This window comes from Lytechinus variegatus, chromosome 15, assembly GCF_018143015.1.
Source record: "Lytechinus variegatus isolate NC3 chromosome 15, Lvar_3.0, whole genome shotgun sequence".
Taxonomy (NCBI): domain Eukaryota; kingdom Metazoa; phylum Echinodermata; class Echinoidea; order Temnopleuroida; family Toxopneustidae; genus Lytechinus; species Lytechinus variegatus.
Genome location: NC_054754.1, coordinates 8,797,036 through 8,809,802, shown reverse-complemented (window position 1 = coordinate 8,809,802; position 12,767 = coordinate 8,797,036). Strand labels below are relative to the sequence as shown.

Sequence of the window (12,767 nt, the reverse complement as noted above, 5' to 3'; positions counted from 1 at the left end):
TTAAAGACCAAATGATCAATATTTTATCTTTCGCTTACCAGCATCAAAGAGGTCTGGCACAAGAGCAGGATTTGGAATGATTTGTAGATTATCTGATGAGCCTCTAGCTTCTTTGGCGGTCAGTTGTGTGTTGGTCTGCGATGACCAGGCCGAGTCTTCTCTGCTACTGCCTGACTTGTCCTTTTGTGATTTAGCACGGGCTGGAAAAAAAGTAAAAAAAATGTATTGTAAACTAAAATATCATTCATAATGGTGTCAGATGATTTTGAAATTTATCTCTTTTTTCCAACCAATTTAAAATCAATATTTTTCTTTGCTGGTAACATTCTTTTTTTTTATACAAAATCATCTATTTTTCTTACGATTAATAAAAATTGGGACAAATTGATCTAATTTCAAGCAATTTAAAATCAATATTTTTAATGCTGCCAACATTTTTAATACTAGATTTTTATGTCTAATAGCCAGAAAAACAACTATTTTTCTTACAATTAATACAAATTAGAACATATCTATTTCTTTTCAAGCAATTTAAAGTCAATATTTATCTTTGCTGCAAACACCTTCAAAAAGGTCTTATTACTAAAGTCTAGAAAAGCAACTATTTTCCTTACATTTAAAATGAAAATGTACAAACTGTATCTCTAACCAAGCAATTTAAAACTAGTATTTACTTTGCTGCTAATATTTTCAAAAGGCATTTATTCCTAAAGGCTAGAAAACACACCATTTTTCTTTTAATAATTAATTAATACAAATTAATTATAAATAAGGACAATATACAGACCTGACCCTATGGACCTGTTGATTTGCTTGATTTTCTTCTTGAACCACGATCTGCCTTTATCTGGACTGTCAGGACCTCCCTCCTGAAATCAAATTGTAAACATAGGCGGAAGGGTAAGCAGCAAACATGTAGCAATATTTACATTACAGAGTAATAATACATTGAAAAAGAGAAATTTTGAGAATTTTTTTTGCTTGAATACATACATACACAAATGTTAGCATTTATGTTAGCATATATATAGTGGTTTCCATATCAACATGACCACAGTGCTTTACAATACGTGACCTGTCACTTCAAAACAACAATAAGTCAACCAAAATGTATATTGAGATTTTTACTGAGCCTGAAAATTCATTTCCTAAGCTTTAAAATGATATATAATATGTTGAAATTGACCAACAATAACCATTACAAGTACTTGATTGAATGCAGAGGAAATTCAGCAAGAGCCTAAAAAACAAGGAGAAAACAAAGTTTGAAGTTTGGGGTTCACTCAAGCATGAGAATGCATACTGTGTAATCTCAATGAAACTTCCAAGCAGTCCACAAAAGTAGTGTCCAAGAAACTATTGTATCTTCTTTTTTTATTCAATTTCACGAATTCAAATTGTTACATGATGAAGAAGAATTGTTCTTCCAGATTAGCTATTTTTTTTAATTTTTGGTTTTTGGAGACTAAATTACTATTTTGGCTTTTTACAGAGAACCTTACCTGGTGACTTATTGGTGGTTTTGGGGTGGTAGGTCATATAACAAATAACAGATCTGCTCTCAAAGTGCTTACTCTATTTTATTACATGAACTGTATCTGGTAATGTCATTGATCTAAGGTTTTTTTTTCATCCCATAGAAAACACTAATATGTGCTAACATACATTTAGGGAGAATATAGGAAAATCAGAATGGCACATTTGGGACTTACATTCAATATTCTGAGTTGAGTCTGTACAAAACTCTTTCAGCAACAAGTGTTTGTCTCCTTGAGTGCAATTTCCAATCATGACTAGAATTTCCATTAACATCAACTATATTCTCATTCTTGGTGTGCTTACCATCTCATAGCTGTCACTACTGATAGACCTGTCAAACGAGGGCGTGCTTCCAAGCTTTGAGTCGCTGTCTTCCGAGCTTCCTACGATAGCGCCGGTACTTGAGCTGGGCGACGAAAGGAAGTTGGTGCTCCCCTGATTTTCCATGATGGGCCATTCACCGCTGGACATCTGATTGGCTTCCACAGGTTTGAAGCTATCGGACGACACCATCAGGAGTGACATGCTTCCACTGCTGGCCGTACTGATGGAACTGTCCGCTCGGTTGGAGAAGTGATCGCTGTTGGAGGCAGATTCCCCAGAGGTAACCCCACTGTCTGACCCTCCTACCGAGTTCCTTACGGGGAAGGAGGTGGACTGCACTTGGGAAGGCGGTCCAAAGGGAGAAGGGTGCGACCCTGAGGATGGCAGAGTGTCAAAGGTGGCTAAGGGGTTGGCATAGCCTGATAGGTAGTGGGAGTCCCTCTGAGTATTTTGAGGCATACCCTGTTCAGAGAAGCCATGATTTATGATGGTGAACTGACTGTTAGGGTTGACATTGAATAGATTGTCCTGATTGGCAGTAGCAGGTTGGAATGCTTTATTGTGCATCTCGTAGATTGGATTAAATGAACCTAGATTGTCACTATACCTTGCTCCACCGCCACCACCACCAACAGGCATCCCTTGAGCAGGTTGAGGCGATGGTCTAACCTTGGGCTTGGCCCCTTGTGGCAGGTTGGTTCTCTTCACTGTTGGGACGTTCCCATTCATGGACATGGTAAAGGGGCTGGTAGATGGTGATGGGGTGCTGAGAGGGTCAAAGTCCTGCAGGACACTGTCCACATCCAGAGCAGACAAGGACTTTGTGCTTTTGGTCAGGTCTGGGCCATGTCCATTCCTCTGGACAGGGTCTCCGGCAGTGTGGATGGCATCATAAGACCCTCCTATATTGGCCGTTGGGAGTGTTCTAGGTGGTCGGGCAGGGATGGTCGGTGGCTTGTCTGACCGGTCATACATGGCAGGATCTCTAGGACGCGGTAGATGACCTGAGGTGATGTCATCGGATGGAAACAGATTAGCCAGCTTAGAACTAGTTGACTCCAGTGATAGGTTTGCCTGTATGACATGATAAGAACCACTTAACTCAAGTCAATAATATAAAACATCCTGCAAGTAAAATAAACAATAAATAAGGACAGATTTTACAACTGGATAATGGTATAGTTTAGATACATGTAAGAGTCATTGCTTCTAATAGTAGCAGTGGTAGTTCCTGGGGCAACGACCCTTGATTATAGATAAGCTGTATTGCATTACAAAACTGCTATACTATTCCATCTATATCTAGATTGCTATATCAATTTACTACTAAATTCTTTCTTAGACAAAAGGTAATATGTTAAATGTCAAGAATGTTGACTACAAAATTCATCCTTGAAATTAGGATTAACATTGGAATACAGTAATGATAATAACTAACAGTATTTGTACAGCACTTATTACAAGCATATCTCTATAAAGTGCTTAAGAAAAATACAAATAGAAGAGGAATTTCAGCAAAAAATTAAGTAATACATGTATAGTTCACAGTAGACTGTAGACAATTGAGGGGCTACAATGCTAAGGAAAAGGCTGTTTAGCAAAAAAAGAAAAAATTTACATGGATTTGTCTGTTAAATCTGCTTGTTTGAATGACAATCATTCAAATTCATAATCAAATACAAAAAAAAAATAGCCAGAAGATAAAGAATAAGCCATAGAGCCAAATGTGGAAAGGAAGCATCTTTTAGTTTATGACTTTACCCCTTTCTTGGCACACTCCTCCACGCTAGGGCTGTCATTACTGGAGCTCCTGCCGACGCTATGGCTTTCTCCTGATGAGCTCCTCCTGGAGCCAGCCTCAGTGCCAACCTTAGCCAGGAGCTGCTCCGATTCGTGCTCCGTCATCACACCCGCTAGGTCCAACTGGCCATCTTCCACCTGGAATATAACGAGGGGTACAGAACACTGCAACATAAAGCTTAGCGAGTGATCGTGGAGCTGGTTTCTATGATTGATGCACTGATTCTCATGTAGGATCAATTGTAGAAGCCAGCCCCGTGATCAATCACTAAGTTTGGTTTTATGGGACCAAGGTGGTGCAGTCATACCGAGTGTGAACAAACACATCCGGTGGACTGTTTCATGAAAGTCTTTCAGTGACTTTTCCTGACAGAAGTTACAATCCACTGCAGACCCTTGCATCTGATCGCCTGGGAGCAAATAGGTCAGTGAAAGTAACTGACAAAAACTTTTCATGAAAATCTCTGCATGTCTTCATTTGCTTCTAGCCATCGCACCTCATCATAATCCTTTCTGGGTATCACCCAAACACAGGAGAGATCATACTACCCCCCCCTCTCTCTCTCTTACACAAATTCTTTTCCCAGAACTAGTTTAAAGGAAAGGATACTCTACGCTACCACATTCTATACCAGAAAAATCCACTCGGCTTCTACTGTTTCCATTTTTCATTTCATTCTACCAACCCACCAATCCCATACAGGACAAACCAATCCATGGATCATATAATTCCTCTATGTTACTTCTACCACCATGCAAAGCTAAAAGAACATCGTCAAAGGAGTGGTCCAGAGTTCATTCTGAATGTACATGTGGATGTTGGCCTTATGTAGAGCTACATCATGATTATTTTCTTATCTGGTTTCTCCAGATGCAATTGGAAATATCATCTCCCGAAAATTCTAGTTTGCCTTGGTCTTACTCTATATTTCTCACCTGGGTCCCGTAACACAAAGGTTAGCGATTGATCATACGCTTGAATTTTACGTTTGATTGTACATTGTAGTCAATGGAATCAATCATAGAACAATGTTCTATGATCATTGCTAAGTTTTGTGTTACTGGCCCCTGATGATGTTATCTCTGATGAGCTCCATTCTTTTTTAAAGCATATTAATGCTCCAGGTGTTTAATTACAAAAGAAGCAAAGGAATGTTCCAAGTTACCCTCAAACACAATCTACATTTTCGCAAGCAGAAGCCGAGCTTCAGTCTCTACCCTATGACAGGAATTTCCCAAAATATTCTTGAAAGCATCGCTTGTCTCACCTCTTGAAGCCGATCTTCAACTTGCTCCGAGTCGCTCTGCAGGACATCGACACTCCAGGTCTCACTGCCCGTCTCCTGGGGATCACTGAGAGGTGGATGGACGTCCAGGAAGGAAGCTGTGGCTCCCTGAAGGTTGGCCTCCTCCTCGGCTATCTCCTGGAGATGATCATTGGGGAGAGGTTCCGAGGTGTCGCTGCCGATCACGTCTGTGCTCCACGTCTCGCTGAAGGTTTCTATGGAATGGGCGAGTTTGAATCAGTAGGATTTGAGTAAACCTGCGTTCACGTTCATACAACTTTGCTAATTAAAAGGAGTGTAACGTTAAGTTGGTTCAAGTGTGATACCATCTGAAAGGGACTGCTATGTTAGGCAAGTTAAACCATAGAAGAATATATACATCTAGCTTTGAAGATGAGTACAAGAGTGTTACGATATGGAATGAATGGGAGACATGACGCAATTATTTCGAGACCGCGATCCTGTTTCATAATGGACCTACAGGAATGGAAATCTTGTTATGGTACGTTCCATGGTAACAGTCTTGATCCCCATAGCGATAGATGTAACTAAAACCACCAAGTTTCCCTCCCCTTTTCCTTTCCTCCTCACCTTAACCCCCTCCCCCTTTCTCCCTGACCCCCCTCCCCGTCCTCCTCCACCATGACATTCATATTTCACCTGGCACCATGTTCTTGACATCCTGGAGGTTGGTGCCGATGTCAAACTTCCCAAACTGGTCTGTGATGTTTGTATTGTTTGGAAGCTGTGTCGAGTCAATGATTTCAGGTCTATTGTGTTCCGTGGTACTGCTGGCCATGCTGATGGCTGATCTTGGGGTATTCCGTCCACTCAGATTGCTGACATTCTCCGCCTCTAGATCCATGGAGTAGACTGAATTGGATGCACCTGATCAACAAAATTAAAAGTGAAGGTAAATGCCAGTTGCGGTGAACAATTTCAAGTGAGTTGATTTCCATTTCTTTAATTCAATTTCTCATACTGAACACGACTGGATGAATGAGAAGAATTCACATCAATATCAAATGAGTTCGTACACACTTTAGAAGGGTGTTTGGACTGTTTCAAAGGTTTTATTGTAGGGGAATCAATAAAAAGGAGGACAAAATGATACGTATCATTATTTTGTTGATTATAGCAATGATGTGGAAACTTGTTCCTTACACGAAAACCCCCTCATTGCTGACCAAAAGTAGAATTGTGTGTAATCAAAAATAAATATACTCTCAACTAATCATTTAGGGACCGTAGTTTTATTATTGAGGTCCGTTCGCGTGCAGGAGAACGCTGGACGATTTTAAGAACGGCGTCCGACGACTTGTGGGCGTGGCAATGAACTTGTGGGCGTGGAAATGAATTCATCGGCGGAACGAAGCGGAATGGTGATCGGCGGACAGCAGGAGAACGGTACCCAGTCACATCCGGGCGTCAGCGATGTGTGAATCGGCGGAACGAAGCGGAATAGGACTAGTCACAGCGCACGCGCAAAACTGGTGCACCGAGAATGCTCGCGGCGCGGCACGAGTACAAGTGCGCTTTCTTAATTTAATCTAGAATTAAATTATCAGTTGAGGCTTACCACCGTTATCAATACCCTTTCTTCCCTTATTCCTTTTCTCGTGCATGATATGTGTGACACTTGACTGAGGCTCGTATTTTGTTTTGGATTCGAGTACTATGGAGGCGAGGTGTGTGTTCATAGTTCAAACATCCAACCTCCATGGTTCAAACAAGCTGTGTCGCGTCGGACGTGAATGAATATGTATTGTTTTGGTTGGTTGATTGGTAGTATTTTTTGGAGGGGGTGGGGTCATTAGATTTTTTCTCCCATTGTCAGGATTGTGATATGAAATGATTTTGGTAAAATTGTTTTCTGCATTTCATGAATTATTGTATGCCTTTCCTCAATTATTAATTTTGACATGAATTCATATTAATGGTCTAGATTTGCTGTACTGCAATTAATCGTCTTTAAATTAATTCCATGGTATGAATTGAACCTAAGATGAAAATACGAATTGACCGGCGACGATAAGAGGCTTATTTTGTCTTACATGTAGAAATCATAACCTTTTATTTACATCGCCAGAATGTTATCCAGCGATCGAGACTAGGGGAACGGAGCTACAAGCAAAGTTTCCCTCGTGATATTAAAAAAATATTCCTTGATAGCAAACATTTCTAGTACTTCCAGCGAGAATTTCCACCCCCCCCTCTCTTTAATACATCTTCAGCTAGTTGGAGTACGGCTGGGGTGTGTATATCCATCTATATATAATTCCACACTCCGTCATGAAAAAGAGAATCAATCATAGTAGGTTTGTGTCGAATGAAACAAAACAAAAATCAACATTTCGGACTAATCGGCCAGACCATAAGCATAGCAAACATTTCAATAAAATATTAAATCATATCCAAGAAATGCATGAAAATGAAACAAAAAGACAAAGCGTCACTCAATTATGACAGAGCAGCCGGGGGATACCCATTCCGCTGTGTCCGAAATACGTCTTAAAGTCTGTCATAGAATTCAAATGAATCTAAAACTTTGAAATAATATTCAAAAGGCGACAAAAGTAAACCCGAGTGATCACAATAAGGGGGGGGGGTACGTGAGATCGAGTATCAACGAGAAATTGATCATGACCCCTGCGAGTGTGCTCCACATGCAATACTAGTATATATTACACGTATAGTGTTTTTTCTATCGCGTGTTTCGTGTGTGTATGCCTCTGGTATGGCATCAAGCATGCAAAGCTGTGTATACGCGCTCTATCTATAAATAGAAAATATGAATATTAATTAGGTGAAATCGTATGCGCGTACGTACATATATACAGAATTAAGTGCACAGACGTACGTAGATGGAGTTTGATTTTAGTGCCCATGCATGATTTGGGCATGGCCTGCGCAGAATTCGCCCTAAATTCAATCATGTATTCTATTATTTTGTTACCCTCGTACACTACATCCCTAGTTTTGCAATGACCAAGACGTGCCATTTCATTAAATAAGACCTTTGTTATATTCGCCATTTATTCGCTTCTTAACATTCATTGAACTCGCTAAATGCAAGTTTTATTACCCCTACAAACTGACACTTATTTGTGCATTCTGCTCGTGCTTGGCGCTCGCATTATTTATTTATTTATTTGAACCTATTATTATTTTTGGAAGGGGAGTTACTCAATGACATGTTCCTTAACATCTCAAATTTTCATGACATAAAAAATCGCCTTGGAGGCTTCCTACTTGATCAATAATTTTCTTAGACTTCCTTTACTCTATACACATTTTGCCTCTTTTGTGTCAAATGTTTGCACAGTATTCATGTTTGCCTTTTTGCATGTGAATAAAAATGATTTTGAATTGATATTCCATTAATCAGGAATGTTGCACAAACAGTCCATCTACATCGTCACTCCTATTTTGCATATACTTGGAAAATATGCCAAATGGTTCAGTTGTAATTTTAACAGATGTAAAATTAAAATTAAGGGCAATCCCGCTATATAGTATAATGCTAATATTATCGCTGATATATTTAATGCTTAAAATGAAACATAATTTTCTGCGATACTGCCTTATTTAGGCCCTATCTTTATTTGTATGCTTGTTATTGATTTTAATTTATTTTCGATTTTTGTGAGATCTCATTTCATACCATTATCATTGTTGCCATTATTACACCATCCATAATTGGTCTTCACTAAGACCCTACGATGGATCATAAGGCCCGTCGACGAAGGATCGTTGGTCTGAAGGCCCGATCGACGAAGGATCAGATTGGCATTGATAAAGTAAGTATCATGTATCCGATTGGGGGCTGGGATGACATTTGTAGAATTCACGTACGTTTTAGGGGGCAAGATGGCATATAAAGGGCAAAATCTAGGAGCTTGGAGCGCGCGATCATGAACATCATCATGATCTATTAGTTTATGATAAATGATTCACGATCGACGGTAAATTATAATGGGGGGGGTATGATAACGCAGGCCTTCCTCCGTCCCCATGAGATCGAAGGGTCGCTAGTCGCAAAAGTATGGGGTCGTATTGCTATAAAAGTGATGGTCCGGGCTGAAAGTATGGATATCTTTATAAATAGATTAAAATTCACTGAGCAAAATGCCGAAAATTTAATCAAAATCGGATAACAATTAACAAAGTTATTGAATTTTAAAGTTAGCACATTTTGTAAAAACAGTCGTCATGAATGTTCATTAGGTGGGCTGATGATGTCCCATCTCCACTTGTTCTTTTGTATTTTATTATATGAAATTAGGTTTATTCATTTTTTCCCTCAGAACTAGAAAATTGGATAGACAACTGATTCAGTGCATTAGATATTTATTGCTGCAATTTATAAGGGAGACATATTCACACAAGTATGACATAATGACAAAATATATGATTTTTATGTAATAAGAAAACGGAAAGTGAAGATGTGACATCATCAGCCCACCTAATGAGTATTCACGAGGACTGTTTTCACAAACTATTGCTGAAATATAAATCTCTATAACTTATTTGTTTTCCGAGTTTGATGAAATTTTCAGCATTTTGCTCAGTGAATTCTATGTATTGCGATAAAAATATGTTCAACTAGGACCATCCTTTTAAACTATATTTATATTTCCCCAATAAGACATCTCAAAAGGTCTAAATTTTTTATCATCTTAATCGAGGTATTTATTCACAATAACATGTAAATAATATACACAAACAATTTTTTCTAAATCACTTCAATTCAATAATCATGATAATGCAATAATTTTTTGAATATCACTTTTTTTTCAAAATTCCGAACTTGCTTTTTTTTACATAAACTTTCTAAATAAATAATGATAGTAATAGCTTGAATTAAATCCATAAAGATTTCGCATCGTATCTTTTTCCTTTGAACATGCTTTTTATATAATTTCGAAAAAAGGTTTTAATTATAAATGCAAGGTCGAAGCGTGAGCTCTTTTTGGATACTTTATTTATTCAGACCTGAAACTTTGAAACAACGCAATTGGCCGTAAATTCTCATTCACATACTTTAATAAAGACATCATGAAGAGGATAACTTGGCCATTGATGTGAGCAAGAAGAATAATTAGGGACGCACCAGTAGATATCCAGGTGGGTGTTTCATAAAGCTGTTCGTAAGTTAAGAGCGACTTTAAGAACGACTGGTGATCCTTTCTTACGCGCTAAACCATCGCAAATTCAATATACATCTCACTGCAAGAAGGGATCACCAGTCGTTCTTAAAGTCGCTCTTAACTTACGAACAGCTTTATGAAACACCCACCAGGGGGGGTAGAAGTTTTTTTTTTTCAAAAAAAAAAACTTGTTATATGAGCAAAAAAAATCTTGACTTACCATCAGAGTAAAAGAAAAAAAATGGTCCACTGACAAATCATCTGAAAGTGGCAAAAACAAATTGTCGCAACGGAAAGAAATTTACTCAAAGGAAAAAATGCTTAAACCCAAAGTTCCACCCCCGGTATCTAAGGCGCGTCCCTTAGAAGAATCTGCTCTTAAAAAACACTTGTCAAGTCAACAGATTCAATGATTTCTGCTCGTGCTTCGCTCGCATTATTTATTTATAGAGCATGTATGGGGAGGGGGGTTACTCAGTGTGTTCCTTATTTAAAGGCGCTTACAATCTCAAATTTTCATATCACATTAAAAAAAATCAGCTTATACGCTTCCCACTTGCATCAAGATATCAATCCTTTTCATATTTTACAATAAGTATAATGTTCCTGTTTGGGGGTCTAAACCTTTGAAAATAGCACACGATTTTTACTCATATTAGATGTGAATAAGAATTTACGACCAAAACTATAGGTTTGTCAGGTCATGAAATCGAGTTTTCAAAGGAGCTAAATAAAAAAGGTAAATTGCCGATTTGTCCACTGTCTACACGTCCATCAACATTACTTCTAACAACCATTATAGGTCAAATAACCATTATGTTTTATCAACACTTCGTCCAATCACCATTGCGTCTCATGATCAGTTTGTATACTCGTTTGATTTCCCATTCGTTTTGCCCAAATAAACACTTTAGACCAATATTGGTGTAAAGACTGAATGGCTTTTGGACCAGCTGGTTATTAGACGAAATGGCAATTATACCAAGCGGATATTGGACGAACTGATGGTAGAAAAAAATTCTATTAGACGAGTTGGTAATTTGACGAATTAGTTGGACTAAATAAAAATTCCTTAGCGCCCCTCTTTTAGTATTATGAGCAGTGACCCTCTTTATTGATTATTCTTAAGAGTGGTGGCCCTCATGGTCGATTATGAATGATTCATTTTGCATTATGAATATCAGACCTTATAATTATGCTCCTTATAAACTATGACCCACTTTCCCTTTTATGACTAGCAAACATTGGGTTATAAAATAACTTGTACGTTATGAATAGCTGACCCTTTGGCCATGCAGCGGGGCATTATGACTAGCGGTCCTCAATTACCGGCGGGCTATACCCCATTAAATTAACCTAACACGCGGGCAACGTAGGTACGGTTAGAGGATTTTGAAGAGGGTACTGCAATAGATGTTAAAGGTCAAGACCACCCAAGAAAAATGTTGATTTGAATAAATAGAGAAAAATCAGACTAGCAAAACGTTGAAAAGGTCATCAAAATATATGTTGAATAAGTTATGTCATTTTAAAGTTTCGATTGTTTGTCACAAAAAACATGAAAAAGTGATCATGCACAACTCAGTAACATACAAATGAGACATGCAGTCGATGATATTCATCATTGTTTTTTATTGTTTGAATTATACAATATTTATTTTAAAACCGGTTTGACAATAAGGACCAACCATATATTATCAACAATGCTAACTCCACATCTTCAGAGAGGAATTGTTTCAGTTGACAATGAGAAAAAAAAAATTCATATTTCATACAAAAATAGTGAGTGGATGACGTCATCAGTCTTCTCATTTGCATATCGACCAAGATAACTGTTTCGTAAAATTAAGTGAAACTATGACATGCCACAACTTTCTTTTCACATCCGATTTCGATGAAATTTTCCGTGCTATGCTTGTTTAAATTTTCTCTTTTTATTCGTATCAACTTTTGTTGTGATGGACTTGTCCTTTAAAGATCGCTTTTCTCCCGAAAAAATCCCTTAAAAATGACAAGCTCAACATACATGTAGGGAGAAGGGAGCTAGGTGCAACGTCCTCCGTCCCAAGTGAACGCAGTTTTGCACTCGAATGGGAGTGTAATTTTTCCTTCAAAATTACGGGGTGTGCCCCCTCCCGGGGGGGGGGGGCACTTCCATTCACGAGTGGATACCATGCGCGACCATGGGGTTTCGAAAAGCACCCTAAACACGTAATTTCCATATTCTAAAAATGCACCCCTTAACAAGTATTGTCGTGTGAAACCCTACCCTTAACAAGTATTGGTAACAAAACGATATTCTTTGCAAATATTCCCTGAAATGAACCCCTAAACAAGTACAGGAATGTTTTATTGTTACGGGTCCTGATCGGGTCGTCGGCTTTATCTTATTTGGTTTACGACCTCACCTACACCTCGCGCAAATCGGACTAAACACGAAGTGTTGGGGCAAAAAGGACACCCTTTATAAAACATTTTAATTATGTTTTATCATCCCCTCAAATTCAACCCTAAACACGTAATTTTCCTAGCGAAATAGATACCCTTTTTTCATTATATTTGCTTTTGACACCCTTATCACGTTACGTATGTAACGTGCCCTATCGTGAAAAGGACATCCTTTTTACGTGCTTTTTTGGTCGCGCATGGTATCTACTCATCAATAATT

At 38.4% G+C, this 12,767-nt stretch overlaps 1 protein-coding gene across 1 annotated transcript in view; it reads right to left on the bottom strand.

Moving 5' to 3' along the window:
• LOC121428792 (GTPase-activating protein and VPS9 domain-containing protein 1-like) overlaps window positions 1–12,767 on the bottom strand; it is a 62,638-nt gene that overhangs the window by 16,246 nt on the left and 33,625 nt on the right. Inside the window, exons 7-12 of the mRNA XM_041625628.1 lie at window positions 5,610–5,837; window positions 4,932–5,164; window positions 3,625–3,801; window positions 1,843–2,937; window positions 788–869; window positions 39–200 (exon numbers count right to left, since the gene is read on the bottom strand). Of these exons, the coding sequence (XP_041481562.1) occupies window positions 39–200; window positions 788–869; window positions 1,843–2,937; window positions 3,625–3,801; window positions 4,932–5,164; window positions 5,610–5,837 (1,977 nt within the window). The remainder of the gene's footprint in view (window positions 1–38; window positions 201–787; window positions 870–1,842; window positions 2,938–3,624; window positions 3,802–4,931; window positions 5,165–5,609; window positions 5,838–12,767) is intronic.